Source organism: Pelophylax lessonae, assembly GCF_965119305.1.
Source record: "Pelophylax lessonae genome assembly, chromosome: 10".
NCBI classification, from domain to species: domain Eukaryota; kingdom Metazoa; phylum Chordata; class Amphibia; order Anura; family Ranidae; genus Pelophylax; species Pelophylax lessonae.
In genome coordinates this window covers 169,594,630-169,612,271 of record NC_138777.1, presented here as the reverse complement: position 1 = coordinate 169,612,271, position 17,642 = coordinate 169,594,630, and the positions used below count along the sequence as shown (strand labels likewise).

Here is a 17,642-nt window from a genome sequence, read left to right as displayed (position 1 = left end):
CCCCTAGGGACACACACAGCCCCTCCCTCTCAAATAAAGTTAACCCCTTCAATACCATTGTATTTTTACAGTAACAGTGCATATATATAGCACTGATTACTGTAGAAATGTCACTGGTAACCCCAAAAGTGTCAAAAATGTCAGTCAAGGGTCCGGATCTGTCCGCCGCAATGTCGCAGTATCGCAAAAAAAAAAAAAAAAAAAAAAAAAAAAAAAAAAAAAAAATCGCAGATCGCCGCCATTACGCGTTAAAAAAAAAAAACAACAAAAATCTTTCCCTTTGTTAGTAAACGCGATAACTTTTGCGCAAACCAATCAAAATACGCTTTTTGCGATTTTTTTTACCAAACATAGGTAGCATAAAACAAATTGGCCGAAAATGTTAAAAAATTTTGATTTTTACATTTTTTTTGGGGGGGAATTTCATATAAAAAAATGTGAAAAATATTGCTATTTTTGCAAAATTGACGCTCTTTTTTTGTTTATAGCGCATGATCAAAAAATCGCACAGGTGATCAAATACCACCAAAAGAAAGCTCTGTTTGTGGGAAAAAAAGGATGCCAAATTAGTTTAGGTACAGCGTCGCATGACCGCGCAATTGTCCGTTAAAGTCACGCAGTGCCGAATCGCAAAATACCCCCTGGTCGTTTAGCAGCCAAATCCTCCGGGGCTTAAGTGGTTAATGATACGTCTAGTTGCGTCCGAAGACTGTCTGCCTGGGACAAACCCAATTTGGTCTTTTTGAATCAGATCAGGCAAGACCCTCATCAGACATCTCGCTAACATCTTGGCTTAGACCTTCATATCTGCATTCAGCAAAGAAATCGGACAAAAGTTACCCGGGGTGGTAGGGTCCTTACAAGGTTTGGGCAAGGAGACCACTTGTGCTTTCAGCATCTCCAGGGTGAAAAAGGATGATTGTGCCGCTTTAGTGAACACCGGGTTGAGGTGTGGGATGAGGATCTGGGTAAACAACTGCTCGGCCTCATTTGGCAGGCTGTCAGGGTCTGGGGATTTCCCCTTGGGTAGAGATTGTATGGTCTATGGAGATTGGTATGGAGATTTCGAAGTCTGAAAAGGGAGCATTAAATTCAGCCAAGTGCTTAGTCGTCAGAGATGGAAGTTGAAGTTTGGACAGAAAGTTTTGGATATCGGATAGGGAGGGTTGCGGAGTAATGTGGATCATCTTGAAAGTTATAAAGCTTGCTGTAATTCGCAAACTCATCTGCTATGGCTTGAGGGTGTGTGATATTATGTTTGGAGACTAGGTGGATTAGGTGGGGAATTCTGATTTTAGATTGGGCTATTTTTAATCTGTAGGCCAGGTGTTTACCAGCTCTGTTAGAATTGGCATAATGTGAGTGTTTAAGTGAGCGAAAATGTTCAAAATTGTTCCATTAGTATATCTCTTAGTTTCCCCTGTAGGGTAGCCAGAGATGGAGACGGATGGGGTGGGGGAATTTTTATTTTGGAATTCGAGAACATAGATCTCTGTGAGCAGGGTGGTCATTTTAAGAGAGTGGATTGTCTTTTAGCCCTTGCTCCTTGCTGGATGCATATTCCCAGTATAAATGCTTTATGGGCTTTCCATAAGGTAAATGGATCTGAGACAGAATGGATATTGTGGGAGAATTCCCAGAGATGCTAAGACACAATCCTAAAAGGTTCGGCTATCTTGTAACAACTTTACATTACACCCCCCCCAGAGGCCCTAGGGAGGGGGTCCCTCTTCTCAATCACAATGGAAATGGCTGCATGGTCAGACCACGTAATAAGGAGGAGACCCTCTGCAGAAGCCACTGATCAGCTATATAAGAAGATCAATACAAGGAGTTTGATTGGTGCCTAGGAGAGAAGAAGGTATAGTCCCTTTCACAGGTGTGCTTGGCATCGCCATACATCGTATACCCCCTCCTTGTGGAACAGGTCTCGTGGCGAGTTGTGTCTCGCTTTGGATATGGGGCTAGAGTCAAGGTGGGGGTCAATGGTCCCATTCAAGTCTCCACAAATCAAAAGTTGACCATACCTGATGGGGGAGAGGAGTTTGAAGATTCTTTGAAGAAATCCTCACGAGGCATTTAACTCACAGGCCAGCCCCCGTCCAGTGGGACTATGTCACGGCTGACCTAGTGTGGAGCTGAGGTTTGCGTATGCTCGCTGGCCAGACTGGGGTGACCACTGGATTTAGTTATCCAGCCCACCGCCCAGTCTGGCAGTTGATTGTAGATCTCACAAGAAAAAGCGAGGAGGAAAAAAAATGTCCTATCCAAAAAATTTTGCCAGGACCAAAGATCCCAGCAAGGAACTAGGTCCTTACCCCTGACTAGGCAGAAAAAAAAAAACTGAGTAGCTATATCAGAGATAGGGAGTATACCCCCTGGGACTGCCCATGGGTGTAGCCAGAGGTTTTTTTCTGCCTATTGTCCTATCCCTGTAGGAGGCAGTATAACCCAATGGTTATGAATACCAGGAGCTGTGTTCGTCAATGAACGAAAGAGAAATACCCTTTCCCACTGCGGCAGATAGCTTGCAGTTCTTCTAGCTGAGCTCCAGGATGCCTCAGAAAAAAATTCAAAAAGTCAGCACCTACACCTACTGTAGTTGCTGACTTTTAATATTAGGACACTTACCTGTCCACGAATTTAACGGCGTCTTCACCCAAGTCGCTTTTCAATTGGCTCTTGGGTGCTGCTGCCGCCATCTCGGCCAAGGGAAACCAGCAGTGAAGCCTTGCGACTTCACAGCCGGTTCCCTACTGCACTTTGTTAATGGCCCGGCAGCGGGGGAAGGAGGAGGGGGGCCGCGGCAAACTCAGCCGGATTTGGGAGAAGGTACCTGTCAAACAAGCAGAGCTTCCCCTTTTGGGTGGAGCTCCGCTTTATTGAACTGCAAAGGCGCTGGTGAGTACTCTCACAGTTCATTGATCTTCCTGATCTCCAGGAACTGTCTGCCAGTTCTGGAGGTACAGGCAGAAAGCTAAACTAAGATTCTGCAGGAACCTGGCATTGCACCTACCATCTGCAGATTGTGGGTGCAATGCTTTGCAGGTTTAAAAAAATAAAAAAAGGAAAAATTTAATTTTTAAAGGTGAACTTAGCCATCAATGAATATATGACAGTTCTTACCCGATCACGATTATTTCTCAGAAGAGACACATTGGCTGTTGGGAATGAGCACACGATTCCAGGTGGCGAGTCACAATCGGAGCTGAAGAAGGCAAAAATACATGAGTAATTACAAAACTGCTCCCCTACTGAATTTGTGTTATTTGAAAAGGTAAGTTGCAAATTTGTAGTCACGTTCAGAGAGATGCATACAAACCATATGGAACGGCCTATCATTCCTGTCATATTTCTGTTGATTACTTGCCCTTTTTTGTAGCACATTCATAACTATGAACTCTGCACATCTGTATTCTCCAAATTACCTGGGAAGAACTCATCTTAGACATGACCTAGGGCAGGACCAGGTAAGGTAATCTGAGTTTCTCCAACAATTCTTTTGAAAAACAACGTTTTTCGAAAGTTTATCTTTAGCAAAAACATGTTATCTTCGAAAAGAATGGGGTAGTAGTAAACCCTTGTCAGGGTGTTCCTGCTGTCTGTTCACACTGTGGATGTTTTCTCTCTGGTAAATCCACAGTTGTCACAGGGACAAGAACAGAGGGAAATTTTTCCAATGCAGACACCTGTTCCAGTGACAACTATCTAAAGCAATTTCTTCTCACCTCTTGCAGTCATTTCCTCTTATGTCCCTGGGACAGGAAGTGAAATTGCCAGGACAAAGACAGACAACAGGTTTTAGCCAATTTTAGCCATTTCCTACTCTATCCAAAAAAAAAAAAAGAAAAAAAGAAGAAGAAGGACATTGTAGCAGGTTTGTACTTGATGGGATGAAAGACTTCTTGGCCAGTCTTTTCAAAACATTAATATTTCAGGCAGAAAGTGAAATCAGCCAGGGAACTAGGAATGCTGTCCAGCAAACAGAGCAATTGTGTGCAATTTATGACAAAAAAAAAATTATAGGATGAACCCTCTGCACACTGCTGTATTGCCTTTCTAGTAAACTCTGCAATAAAAAACAAACAAAAAAAAAAAAGTTTAAGCTGGCCAACTGCATCAAAGTAATCCCTCTATGGCCAGTCCCTTAGCTGCTCTGCAAAATGCAAATGCTACAATGGACATACTGCCAATATGGGGCAAATAGACACAAGTTAGAGGAGAGCTACAAGGTTCAACGTCTGGCCACTGACCTGCAATGCAATAGAAATAAGATATACCTGTGCTCAAATCCCACTAAGTTTTCCATAAAAATGACTTACCTAGGTGGATCTGTCCCCCTCTGGCTCTAACACTGAGAACCAAGCGATCTAACACCGCTGATCTCTCGGTTCTCAGGGCTCCCTGAACAGAGAGCTGGTGACTGTCATTCACCGCACTCTGCTCTGCCCCTCCAGTGCTCACTGGAGCGCTGGGCTGAGGAGGGGACGGGAGCAGCCGGATCAGGCTCCCAGCGGCTCGCTGAAAGGCTAAGCCGGGTGCCGGTCCAGGCATGTGGGCGGATTCCGACTTTGTCGCGATCTTGCCTGAGCCTGGACTGGCTCTGTGACGTCAGCCAAAAGCAAGCTTCAACCTGCTGTCTGCTGAAAACGGGTATCAGGAGTACAGAACACACACACACGGTGGCAAGGCGGCTCTGCAGAATCACGTACCTGTACGTAATTCTGCATTTACGGGTCTGGGGATCGCACGTGCACTGCCAGCGACCCGTTCCCGATGCGATTGGACACAGCAGGATCAAATCAGTGGGTCTGGCAGACTGGATGTCTGCTGGGATCCACCCATCTTTTAGAAAAGAAGCAGAGCAACGGTCTGCCATATGTAAACAGGGCAGACCGCCATTTTTTTTGGATAGGTTTTATAGCAGAAAGTAAATTGGTGGATTTTTTACTTTCCCGTAAAAAATCCTTTTCTCAGAAGTTCATTGACAGACGCAGCTTTTTATCTTCTTGACCATTGGGTTATACTGTCCCCTACAGGAGGAGGATACTAGGCAGGACAAAGCTTTACCATGCCTATGGGGCTGTCCCTGCAGGCATAACCCCACACACTCTGCTATAGCCCTCAGTTTTGTTTCAAGCAGTGTTAAAGAAGACCACAATCCCATAAATAGAGGGGCGGGTGCTGCATCTGTCAATGAACTTCAGAGAAAATAATTTTACGGTAAGTAAAAAAAATCCAGTTTTCTCTATCGTTCATTGACAAACGCAGCTTCATATCTTCTTGACCATTGGGACGTCCCAAAGCAGTATTTGCATGAGGGGTGGGAAAAAACGCAAAAAAGAACGTAATCTCTCAAGGCTAAATGTAGCCAACCAGGTAACATGGAGCTCTACCGGGAACAACTGGAGCTCACCCAGAAAAAACATACACCCTCATAGAGAAAAAAAATTTCCCTTTTAAACAGCAGCCTACAAAACCTATCGGCCAAACGAGGCACCCAAAGATGCCGACACAAACTTTGTAGAATTCTGTGAATGTGTGCACCGACGACCAAGTTGCCGCCTTGCAAACTTGTAGCACGGACGCTTGATGGAAAAAAGCCCAGGAAGCGTTAAGCGCCCTAGTAGAGTAGGCCTTCACAGGGAAAGGAGGAACCTGACCCTTCAGCGAATAAGCCCGAACTACCGTCTGTCTGATCCATCTAGATATGTTCGCAGCAGATGCAGCCAAACCTTTACAAGATCCTTCGGTAAGGACAAATAAAGCATCTGATTTTCTGAACGACTCAGTAGCCGCCAGGTAGACTAATTGCTCGCACCACATCCAAAGAATGCAATGTCCTTGGAATGCTTGGGCTTAGCACAAAGTGAAGGCAGCACAATGTCTTAATTAAAATGAAAATCAGAAACCACCTTAGGAAAAAAAAACTGATTAGGTCGGACCAGGGTGAATGGCAGGACGTCGTCGCCAACTCAGATACTCTGCGGGCAAAATAATAGCCACTAAAAAGGCAACCTTCTGAGACAAGGTAAGCAGAAGAATCTCCCTAATGTTCTCAAAACTGAGGTTTTTGAAGAACAGAGATAGTACCAAATTCAGATCCCACAAAGGTAGCAGGGACCGCCTCGGGGGGATCCATGTGGCGAACCCCCTGAATAAAAGTGTAAATCAGTGCATGCATAGCTAAAGGGCATTGGAAACACACAGCCAAGGCCGACACTTGCCCTTTGATAGTGCCCAAGGCCAACCGCTGTTCAACTTTTTGAAGAAAAGCCAAAACCCTAGCCACCGATAACAAACGAGGGTGCACCTTCAAAGAGCCACACCATGAAATGTACGATTTCCACGTACGAAGATAGATCTTCCTGGAAGTAGATTTCCTGGCCTTAAGCAGTGTAGGAATAACTGAATTAGAAAGACCTCTATCCTTCAATACCTGGCTTTCAGCAGCCACGCCGTTAAAGCCAGCGACTAAGGCAGGATGGAAGATCAGTCCTTGAGACAGCGGATCTTCACTGAGAGGGAGTCACCAGGGAGCATCTGCGACCAACCTTATCAAATCTGCGTACCAAGACCAGTCTGGGGCCACCAGAATGACCAGAATCTCTTCCACTTCTATCCTGCGAAGAAGTCACGGCAGAAGTTTGAGCGGAGGGAATGCATAAATCAGTCGATACTGACTCCAAGAAGCCACCAGCACGTCTGTGGCATCGGCCAGAGGATCCCGAGACCTGGCTACGAACATCTGAACCTTTTAGTGGAGTCGAGAAGCGAATAGATCGACGTCGGTGTCCCCTACCGGACACACAGGAGATAAAGCACCTTCGGATGTAGGGACCATTCCCCCTGATCTAACACCTGACGACTCAGGTAATCCACCTGCCAGTTCTCCACACCTGGGATGTGCACAGCAGAGAGGGCTGGAACAAACTTCCGCCCAATCCAGGATGTCGGCCACCTCCCCAGCAGCCAGGACATTTTTCATGTCCCCTTGATTGATGCAAGCCACAGCTGTGGCATTGTCCAATTGTACCTGGACTGGGCAATCCTGCAGACGAGTTGTCCAGCGTCTCAGGCAAAGTTTTATTGCCCCGAGCTACAAGATATTTATCAGAAGTTGTGACTCTTCTAGCGTCCAGGACCCCTGGGAACAGAGCTTCCCCAGCACTCCACTCCAACCTGACAGGCTGGTGTCCATGGCTACCACCATCCAGTATAACGGAAGGAAAGGCTTGCCCTGGCGTAGCGCTAACGAGCGAAGCCGCCATAGAAGAGCAGTCTTCGTGTTGTGACTCAACCGAATCAAGGTGTCCAAAGACTTTGGATCTTTGTTCCATTTGATGAGAATCTCCCTTTGTAAGGGTCTCATGTGGAACTGGGCAAACAGAACCGCCTTGAAGGTTGACACCATCAGATCCAAGGCCCGCATGCAAGTCCGCAGAGAGGACCAACTGTTTTCCAACAGCAAACGGATTGCCCCCTGCAATTTCTGCAGGTTGTCTGGAGGAAGAAAGACCCTCACCGAAGCGGAATCCAGAGTCAGGCCCAGATAATCCAGTCTTAATGTAGGTATCAGGGCAGATTTTTTTAAATTGATGTTCCAACTGAACTCTTGCAGAGTCCGTACCGTGATCGAAAGTGGCCCGACAGGGCTGTATGAGAGTCAGCTCTCAATAGGAGATCGTCCAGAAAACCCAGTACCGAAATCCCCCGTTGGCGCAGTAATGCCAACACCGGAGCCAGCACCTTGGTGAAAACCCTGGGGGTGGAAGCGAGACCAAAGGGTAACGCCCCAAATTGATAATGCTCCTCGCCTACAGCGAAGCGAAGAAAACGCTGGATCTGTCCGCCGCAATGTCGCAGTCCCACAAAAAAAAAAAAAAAAAAAAAAAAAAATCGCAGATCGCCGCCATTACTCGTTAAAAAAAAAAAAAAAAAACACCAAAAAGGACAAAAATCTTTCCCTTCGTTAAACGCAATAACTTTTGCGCAAACCAAAATCAAAATATGCTTATTTCGATTTTATTTACCAAAAATATGTAGCAGAAAACAAATTGGCCTATATAAAAAAAATATAAAAAAAATTTGAAAAATATTGTTATTTTTTCAAAATTGTCGCTCTTTTTTTGTTTATAGCGCAAAAAGTAAAAATCGCACAGGTGATCAAATACCACCAAAAGAAAGCTCTGTAGGAAAAAAAGGACGTAAATTTAGTTTGGGTCCGGCGTTGCATGACCGCGCAATTGTTAGTTAAAGTCACACAGTGCCGAATCGCAAAAAGTGGCCCAGACGTAAGACAGCAAAATCCTCCAGTGGTAAAAGTGGTTAAAGCGCTTGGGCACCACTAACATCTGTTTGATGCGTCCCCACTGTTCATCGACAATATTGTAAAAAAATTTGCGGACACAGGAACACCTTGCCTGACTTCTGGAATTTGTGGGTGCCAAAAGACAATTGGGTCCCGGACGCTGTAGACTCATCTGCCATTTTTAATATTTCCCGCACTGATACTAGAAGTGCTTCCACCGGCACGCTTTCTTGTGCATCAGCTGATGAGGATATGTCCTCCTCACCCTCAGAATGTGATGACACAGCTCCACCAAGGTGGGGTGCGTCTGCAGCAGCCATATCTGCCTCAGAAGCTGAGGATACCACAGAGAGAGGTGAAGGCAAAGGGCGCTTTTCGGCTAGCGGTACTTTTCAAAACAAAATCCACTTGACACCAGGCTTTTCAAAACTGCTGTAAAAGCAGACAGGGGCTGCAACCCAGAGGATCCCGCAGCCGCACTGAGGGGGTCTGTAGGTGAAATTTTGTCCTGGGACTCCATTAGCAATGAAAAGAAAAAGGTGCAGTGTCACTTTAAAAAAGTCGCAAAAACACGATTCACGCTGCTGCACCAGCGGTACTACAAGTCCTAGCCTAACATAGCCAGCAGCAGTGTGAATGAGGAATGCCTACAGGGACCCCAAAAACATTACCACCAAACCGGTCTGGAAGCTTCAGGAACATTCCTTGCTGAAGATAGAAACGATCTGAAAAGCACCTGGGTCATACCTAGAGCCTTTAGTGTCTCCCCTTGCTGTCCAGCCATTGTGGACTACAAGAAACAGGTCGCCCCATGCAATCCTATGGGGAACTAACAAAACATGGCCGCCCATGCATAGTAATGAGAAAAAAAATTTCACATTAAGGCAGAAAGAAATCTACAGCAAAATAGCGGCCCCCACAGCGCACCATGCAGTCTCCAGGAACCCCATGGGGGTCATCAGACCAGAGGCATCGGAGAGACCCCAGGAGACCCCACCAGGGCAGACGCCGCCCCCCCTCGCAGAACCGCCGGAATTTAACCGCCTCCCCATGAGGCATGAACCAGCTACAGAGGGGAAGAGGGGGAACCGATAAGGGGGGCCTGGTACGCCCGAAAAGCCAGGGGAACTGAGGGATACCAAGGGTCTGACTATTCCATGGAGGGGGCCCACGTCCACCCTGAGACCGCCAGGGAATTGGGGGACACTTACTCACCATACCACGATATCAGGCGGGTGCCAGTCCGAAAAGACCACCTCCAACCCGGGGTGGAGGTGCTGACGGCCAAGAGGTATGTTGCGACTCATGGCATCCCAGATCATCCGCATCCCGGCGAGACGGTCCAGTCGCAGGCTCGTCCCCGTCCATCGGAGCTCTAGCGTGGCGAGGCCTAGTGCTGGATTATAACCTGCTCACGCCCGCTGGCCAGGCTGGGAGACCTTAAGGATCTAGAACATCAAGTCCAAAACCCAGCCGGCTGTTGCTTGTAGTTCTCCAGGAACTTTAAAAGAAATAAATCATAAAAAAACAAGGTTACCAAAAAAAAAAAAAAAAGCTAAGACCGAAGTCCCAGCAGGGAACTAGGTCCTACTCCGAAACTAGGCAGAAACAAACTGAGGGCTATAGCAGAGTGTGTGGGGTTATGCCTGCAGGGACAGCCCCATAGGCATGGTAAAGCTTTTTCCTGCCTAGTGTCCTACTCCTGTAGGGCGCAGTATAACCCAATGGTCAAGACGATATGAATCTGCGTCTGTCAATGAACGATAGAGAAAAACTGGATTTTTGTAACTTACCGTAAAATCCTTTTCTCTGAAGCTCATCATCGACAGACGCAGCTCCATCTACTCAGAGACTAGGGTTATGCTCCTCCTATCAGGAATAGGCACTAGGCAGGAAAAAAGCTTAACCACACCTATGTGGGCTGTCCCTGCAGGCATAAACCCACACACCCTGTGATCATCAAACGGTTTAGTTGCAAGCAGTGTTTAGAATGGAAAAAAAAAAACATTTACTCAGAAGTAGAGGGGCGGGTGCTGCGTCTGTCGAACTTCAGAGAAAAGGATTTTACGGTGAGTTCTTCCAAAAATTCAGTTCTCTATTATTCATCGATAAGACGCAGCTCCATCATGTCAGACTATAGGGATGTCCCAAAGCAGTATATTCATGAGGGGTGGGAAGACAACGCAAACGGAAACGTAACTCCGCAAAGGCCAAACTTAGCCAACCAGGTGACATGGAGTTCAACCAGGAACAACTGGAGCTCACCCTGAAAAACAATATATCTTCAAAGAAAAAAAAAAAAAAACAGTTCTCTTTAAACAGCAGCTTGCAAAACCTTGCGGCCAAAGGAAGCATCCAAAGATGCCAACACATCTACTTTGTAGAATTTTGTAAATGTATGCACAAACAACCAAGTTGCCGCCTTGCAAACCTGCAGCACCGACGCCTGATGGCGAAAAGCCCAAGAGGCACTCAGCGCTCTCGTAGAATGAGCCTGCACAGGGAAAAGGAGGAACCTGATCCTTCAGTGAATAAACCTGAACTACCCTCTGCCTGATCCATCTGTATATGGTCGCCGCAGACGCAGCCAATCCCTTGCGAGATCTTTCGGTAAGGATAAAAAGAGCGTCTGATTTTCTAAAAGACTCAGTGGTCTCCAGATAGTCCCCGATTGCCCGAACCACATCCAAAGAATGCATCGCAAACTGCTTAGAATGTTTGGGCTTAGGGCAGAGTGACGGCAACACAATGTCTTCATTCAGATGAAAATCAGAAACCACCTTAGGAAGAAAGGACTGATTAGGTCGAAGTACCATTTTATCTCTGTGTATCACCAGATAGGGTGAGCGGCAGGACAACTCCGCCAGTTCAGATACTCTGTGAGCAGAAGTGATAGCCACCAAGAAGGCTTCTGGGACAACGAGAGCAGAGAAATCTCCAGAATGTTTTAAAAAGGAATCACAGAGTCAGAAAGACCTCCATCAACTGTAAAGCAGGATGGAAGATCGGACCTTGAGACAGCAGATCTTCCCTGAGAGGAAGTCTCCAAGGAGCATCGGCGACCAACCTTACTAGGTCTGCATACCAAGACCGGCGAGGCCAGTACGGACCACCAGAATGACCGGAATTCCTTCCATCTCTATCCTGCGCAGAAGCCGCAGGATTTTCAAGGGAGGAAAGACATAAATTAGGCGATACTGACCCCTAGGAGCCACCAGAGAGTCTGTGGCGTCGGCCAGAGGATCTCGAGACCTGGCTATAAATCTCTGAACCTTCTTGTTGATGCAAGAAGCAAACAGATCGACCTCCGGAGTCCCCCACCGAACACACAGGAGATGAAACACCTCCGGGTGCAGGGACCACTACCCTTGATCAAACACCTGACGAGTCAGGTAATCCGTTTGCCAGTTCCCCACACCTGGAATGTGTACAGCAGAGAGGGCTGGAATACATTTTTACACCCAGACCAGAATCTTGGCCACCAAGACACTCTCAACACAACTGGACAATCTTGCAGACAAGTCATCCAATGGCTCAGACAAAGCTTTATTGCTCTGAGCTCCAAAACATTTATCGGTAGTTTTGACTCTTCCATCGTCCAGGTACCCTGAGCACAGAGCTTCCCCAGCACCCAGCTCCAGTCCGATCCATGGTCACCACCGTCCAAAACATTGGGAGAAAGGACTTGCCCTAGCATAGTGCTGGAGACTGAATCCACCACAACAGAGCAGACTTTGTGTTGTGGCTTAACGAAATGAAAGTTTTCAAAGGACTTTGGATCCTTGTTCCATTTGACAAGAATCTCCCTTTGCAAAGGTCTGGTATGGGACTGAGCAAACGGAACCGCCTCAAAAGGTTGATCCCATCAGACCCAAGGCCCGCACGCAAACTCGAAGAGAGGACAGATTGCTCACTCTTTGTTCAACTTTTGCATCTTGTCCGGGGGAAGAAACACCTTGGCCAAGGCTGAAAAATTGGTGTGGGGTGCCCCCCCAAAATCCATACCAGACCCTTATCCGAGCATGCAGCCCGGCAGGTCAGGAAAGGGGAGGGGACGAGTGAGCAGCCCAACCCCCTCCTGGACCATACCAGGCCACACACCCTCAACATTGGGGGGTGCTTTGGAGCAGGGGGGGGCTCTGCACCCCCCACCCCAAAGCACCTTGTCCCCATGTTGATGAGGACAAGGGGCTCTTTCCGACAACCCTGGGCGGTGGTTGTGGGGGTCTGCGGGCAGGGGGCTTATCAGAATCTGGATGCCCCCTGTAACAAAAGGGCCCCCCAGATCCCGGACCCCCTCCCTATGTGAATGAGTATGGGGTACATTGTACCCCTACCCATTCACCCCAAATAAAGCAGTGTAGTGTAAATAATGACAAGAGATGGTTTTGAGAAGTCCTTTATTAAAAATCTCTCTCTCGGGTCTTCTCCCTCCGTTCCTCCTCCGACAATGTCTCCCGTGATAACGCTGGCTCCACTCTTTGTAGCTTCTTATATAGCTATGGGGGAGTGGCCTCCCGGTGATGTCACCCGGAGACCCTGTCCCTTAATTCATCATCTGATGTGTGAGGACATAAGGGGCAGGGTCTCCGGGTGACATCACCGGGAATCCACGCCCCCATGGCTATATAAGAAGCTGCAAAGAGCGGAGCCGGCATAATCACGGGAGACATCATCGGAGAAGACCGGAAGAAGATTTTTAATAAAGGACTTCTCAAAACCGTCTCGTCATTATTTACACTACACTGCCTTATTTGGGGTGAATGGGTAGGGGTACAATGTACCCCATACTCATTAATATAGGAAGGGGGTCCGGGATCTGGGGGGCCCCCTTGTTACAGGGGGCATCCAGATTCTGATAAGCCCCCTGTCCGCAGACCCCCACAAACACCGCCCAGGATTGTCGGGAAGAGGCCCTTGTTCTCATCAACATGGGGACAAGGTGCTTTGGGGTGGGGGGTGCAGAGGCCCCCCTGCTCCAAAGCACCCCCCCATGTTGAGGGCGTGTGGCCTGGTATGGTCCAGGAGGGGGTTGGGCCGCTCGCCCATCCCCTTTCCTGACCTGCCAGGCTGCATGCTCGGATAAGGGTCTGGTATGGATTTTGGGGGGGACCCCAAGCCATTTTTTCGGCATGGAGCTCCCCTCAAAATCCATGCCATACCCGAAGGGCCTGGCTTGGAACCTGGGACGGACCCCCACACTGTTTTTTCCCCATTTTGGCATTGAGCTCCCCCTCAGGATCCTCAGAGCGCAAGTCTCACCACAAGTCGGATCATCCTGATCCGACTTGTGATGCGACTTCCATTCAAATCAATGGGCTGAAAGCCGTATCAAAGATGGCTCATAGGCAACCATTGATTTTGAATGGTGGCAGAAAAATGCTGCTAAAAGCCAACGTGGTCAAACGTGCAATAACGCTAATGGAAAAAGCTACTAAAAGCACGTTTTTACAGCTGCTTTTTCCTGGCGTTAGCAGATGCTCTGTGTGCATGAGGCCTTAATGATGTATTAATGATTACAAAGCTGCATAATTTTGGTGTTTATTAGATCTGCCTGGAGTTAAGAGTTATAAGTTCACCTTTTGGGAAAAATAATAAATGCACACACTTTTTCTGCATTTATTATTTTTTCCCTAAAGGGCCTGGAAAGCATTGCACCCGTGATCATCAATAGATCAGGGGTGCAATGCCAGACTCCTGCAGATTTCAGCCCATACCTCCATAAAGACTGACTGTTTACAAGCTGGAGGGATGTAAATGAACTAAAAGACCGCTCATCAGTGACCTTGCAGTCCACTTAAAACTACAAAATGTCAGCTGCAATGGATGATGGTAGTTGTAGTTCCTGCATTCACGAGAAACTAGAAATGAATGATACTGCCATGTGAGTGGAGCCCTTGCACAGCCATGTTCTTTTCAAATAGTAACAGCGGCGCTGGGAAAAGATCACCCCTGCTTGCTGTCACAATGAGGGGGGGGAGAGAGGGGAGGCTGCAGCTGCTGGAACATGTTACATGTTCCACCCCAAGCAATGGTTCACACTGGTGGGATTTGACAGTTCAAAATTGCATGAAATGTCGCACCCCAATGCCGGCAATGGAACCATAAAAAGGCAAAGGCTCCTGCACTACTTTTTTGGGATTTCATTGTGACTTGCATAGACTTCTGCTAATTCAAGTCGCAATGAAATCAGAGCTGCAAATTGCACTGATCTGCGGCTGTAAAAATCATGCTTAAGTACATCGATTTTAAAGCCCCACCTGTGTGAATACAGGTGGAACATGTAACATGTCCCAAAAGGTGAATTTATCCTTTAACCACTTCAGCTCCGGAAGATTTTACCCCCTTCATGGCCAGGCAATTTTTTGCTATTCTACACTACGCTACTTTAACTAGCAGTCTCGTGCAGTCATGGAACGCTGTACACAAATAAAATTGATATTTTTTTTCCACACAAATAAGGGTGGTATTTGATCACCACTGGGTTTTTTTCTTCATTTTTTGTAATAGAAACTAAAAAAGATTGAACATTTTGAAGAAAAACAATATTTTTTACTTTCTGCTACAAAACAGATCTAATAAAAAAATTGTAAAAATCAAATCTCTTTATAAATTTTGGCCAAAATGTATTCTGCTACATGTCTTTGGTAACAAAAACCCCAATAGGTGTATATAGATTGGTTTGTCTGACAGTTCTAGCATTTATAAACTGTGAGATATATACTGGATTTTTTTTCCACTACTACTGGCGGTGATCAGCGACTTATAAACGGGACAGCAATACTGCAGCGGCCAATCTGACACTAAGGGGAACTGAATAACTTACAATAACATCACCAGCTACATTAATGCAGTGATCAGTGCTAATATTATGCACTGTCACCGTGCTGAAACTGGGTAGGAAGGGGTTAATATCTATGGCGACCAAAGAGTTAAATGTGTGCCAAACTAATGTGTTTGATATGTGCTGCTTTTACTAAGGATCTTGTTTTTTCCCCTGCTTAGCACGGAAAATAAACAGCAAGATCCCTTGTCAGTGAACAGAGCTCACTGTTGTTTACAATCACAGAGCTCTGATCCTTGAATTACTAAGCCGATCAGCGGGTGCCGGTGGCCAACCATTGGCCGAAACCCGCAGATCGTCTTGTGCTGTGAAGAATCACAGAACAGACGGGCGGGCAGGTGCACCAATCCCATACTTGGTACGCGATCCAGCGCATGGAGGGTTATTTGCCACCCTACTAGTACATTAGACAGTCGGCAAGCGGTTAAACTATAAAACCAAGGTAAAACTGCAGACTAACACAAATAATTATGTCTAAAAAAAAAAAAAACTCTATAAAGAGAATAAAACCTAGAACAGGGGCCTTCAAACTGTGGCCCTCCAGTTGTTCAGGAACTACAATTCCCATCATGCCTAGTCATGTTTGTGAAGGTCAGAGTTTTACAATGCCTCATGGGATGTGTAGTTCCACAACAGCTGGAGGGCCGTAGTTTGAGGATCCCTGACCTAGAATGATAACATACTATAAAGACACTTACCTATACTGGTAGTGCACTGGGCTGGAGTATTTAACAGTTGGCATATAGGAATAGTAGAAGCTGCCATATAAAAACACAGACACCCAGAGAAGCAGGAGCAGGATACAAAACAATATTCCAGTCTGCAGAAGTAGTCTCCGTGCCCGCAGAAACATCAGTAAACACATGTCTTCCATCCATAGCAGCAGAGGTGGTGATGCTCCATTAGACATGATGGCGGATGGGTAGTGATCACAGTGGCACAATAGCTGTCTGGCAATTGGTGTCCTAAATTTCTAATCTTGGCAAGAGTGCCGGTGTCATAAAACACAGGGCTATGTTTGCTGGGACTATGTTGATATTTTACACATAGTTAAGCACAATAAAGTAAAATTTCAATAGGCAGGGCTCTGTATGTAAGGAATGGCAAATTGTATATGTATCATGCTATCCATAGGTCTAACAGGCTGTATAAATATCTATCAGGCAGTTCAGCAAAGAGGCTCCTAATGAAAGAAAATGGATATGGTTTGTCTGTTCCTTCAAACACAACATGTCTGTAACATGCTTTGTATGGCTTTTAAAATTCTGCAGACGTCAGAAGTCATTTATGTTCTTCCTGTCACATTACATTTGAGCGTGGAAATTAAAAGTTATCTGTGGAGTATGCTGTACTGGGTGAAAGTGTACAAAAGTTTACTGAGGGAGGGAGAGAAATGCCGGGACCAGTGATTTCAGGCCAAAGGCAGTCTGTAGAGAGGGGAACAAATAAGTGACCATTAGTAACAGTTTAGATCATGGGAAGACAGAAGCTTATTTCAAACTACTAGATGGATCCTTTATTAACCACTTTACCACCGGAGGATTTTGCCGTCTTATGTCTGGGCCACTTTTTGCGATTCGGCACTGTGCGAATTTAACTGACAATTGCGCGGACGTGCGATGATGTACCCAAACGAAATTTACGTCCTTTTTTTCCCACAAACAGAGCTTTCTTTTGGTGGTATTTGATCACCAGTGCGATTTTTACTTTTTGCGCTATAAACAAAAAAAGAGCGTACATTTTGAAAAAATAACATTTTTCACATTTTTTTTTATATGAAATCCCCCCCCCCCCCCCAAAAATGTAAAAATTTAATTTTTTTAAAATTTTTGGCCAATTTGTTTTCTGCTACCTATGTTTGGTAAAAAAAAAAAAAAAAAAAAAAAAAAAAAAAAATCGCAATAAGCGTATTTTGATTGGTTTGCGCAAAAGTTATTGTTTACTAAGGGAAAGATTTCTGTCATTTTTGGTGTTTTTTTTTTTTAACGAGTAATGGCGGCGATCTGCGATTTTTTTTGCGGGACTGCGACATTGTGGCGGACCGATCGGACCCTTGACTGACATTTGACACTTTTGGGGGTACCAGTGACATTACTACAGTAATCAGTGCTATAAATATGCACCGTTACTGTAAAAATGACACTGGCAGGGAAGGGGTTAATTTTTATTGGTGATCAAGGGGTTAATGTATGCCTGGTGCTTACTAACGTGTGTGGGGGGAGGGGACTATGTGACAGAAGGACAGATCGCAGGTTCAGCTATGCTGAACCCTGCAATCTGACCCTGCCTGTCACCAGGCCCGGATTGGCTAATCGGGAGCACCGGGAATTCTCCCGGTGGGCTGGTCGTTTTTTTGGCCACTAGGGCCGTTGCCATTGCTAGGGGTGGACTGGCCAAGTTGCCTGGGGGGCCCCACGCAGGGTGTAAGTTTCCCAGATCTGATCCCCCAGGACTCCGCAGCAGCACCTTTAGCGTGCACTAGACTGG

At 46.3% G+C, this 17,642-nt stretch overlaps 1 protein-coding gene across 1 annotated transcript in view; it reads right to left on the bottom strand.

Moving 5' to 3' along the window:
* Positions 1–16,213, bottom strand: part of BSCL2 (BSCL2 lipid droplet biogenesis associated, seipin) — a 63,596-nt gene extending 47,383 nt beyond the window's left edge. The window contains exons 1-2 of the mRNA XM_082271080.1: positions 15,854–16,213; positions 3,127–3,208 (exon numbers count right to left, since the gene is read on the bottom strand). Coding sequence (XP_082127206.1) covers positions 3,127–3,208; positions 15,854–16,065 — 294 coding nt within the window. The 5' untranslated portion in view covers positions 16,066–16,213. The remainder of the gene's footprint in view (positions 1–3,126; positions 3,209–15,853) is intronic.
* Between the last annotated feature and the right edge of the window lie 1,429 nt (positions 16,214–17,642).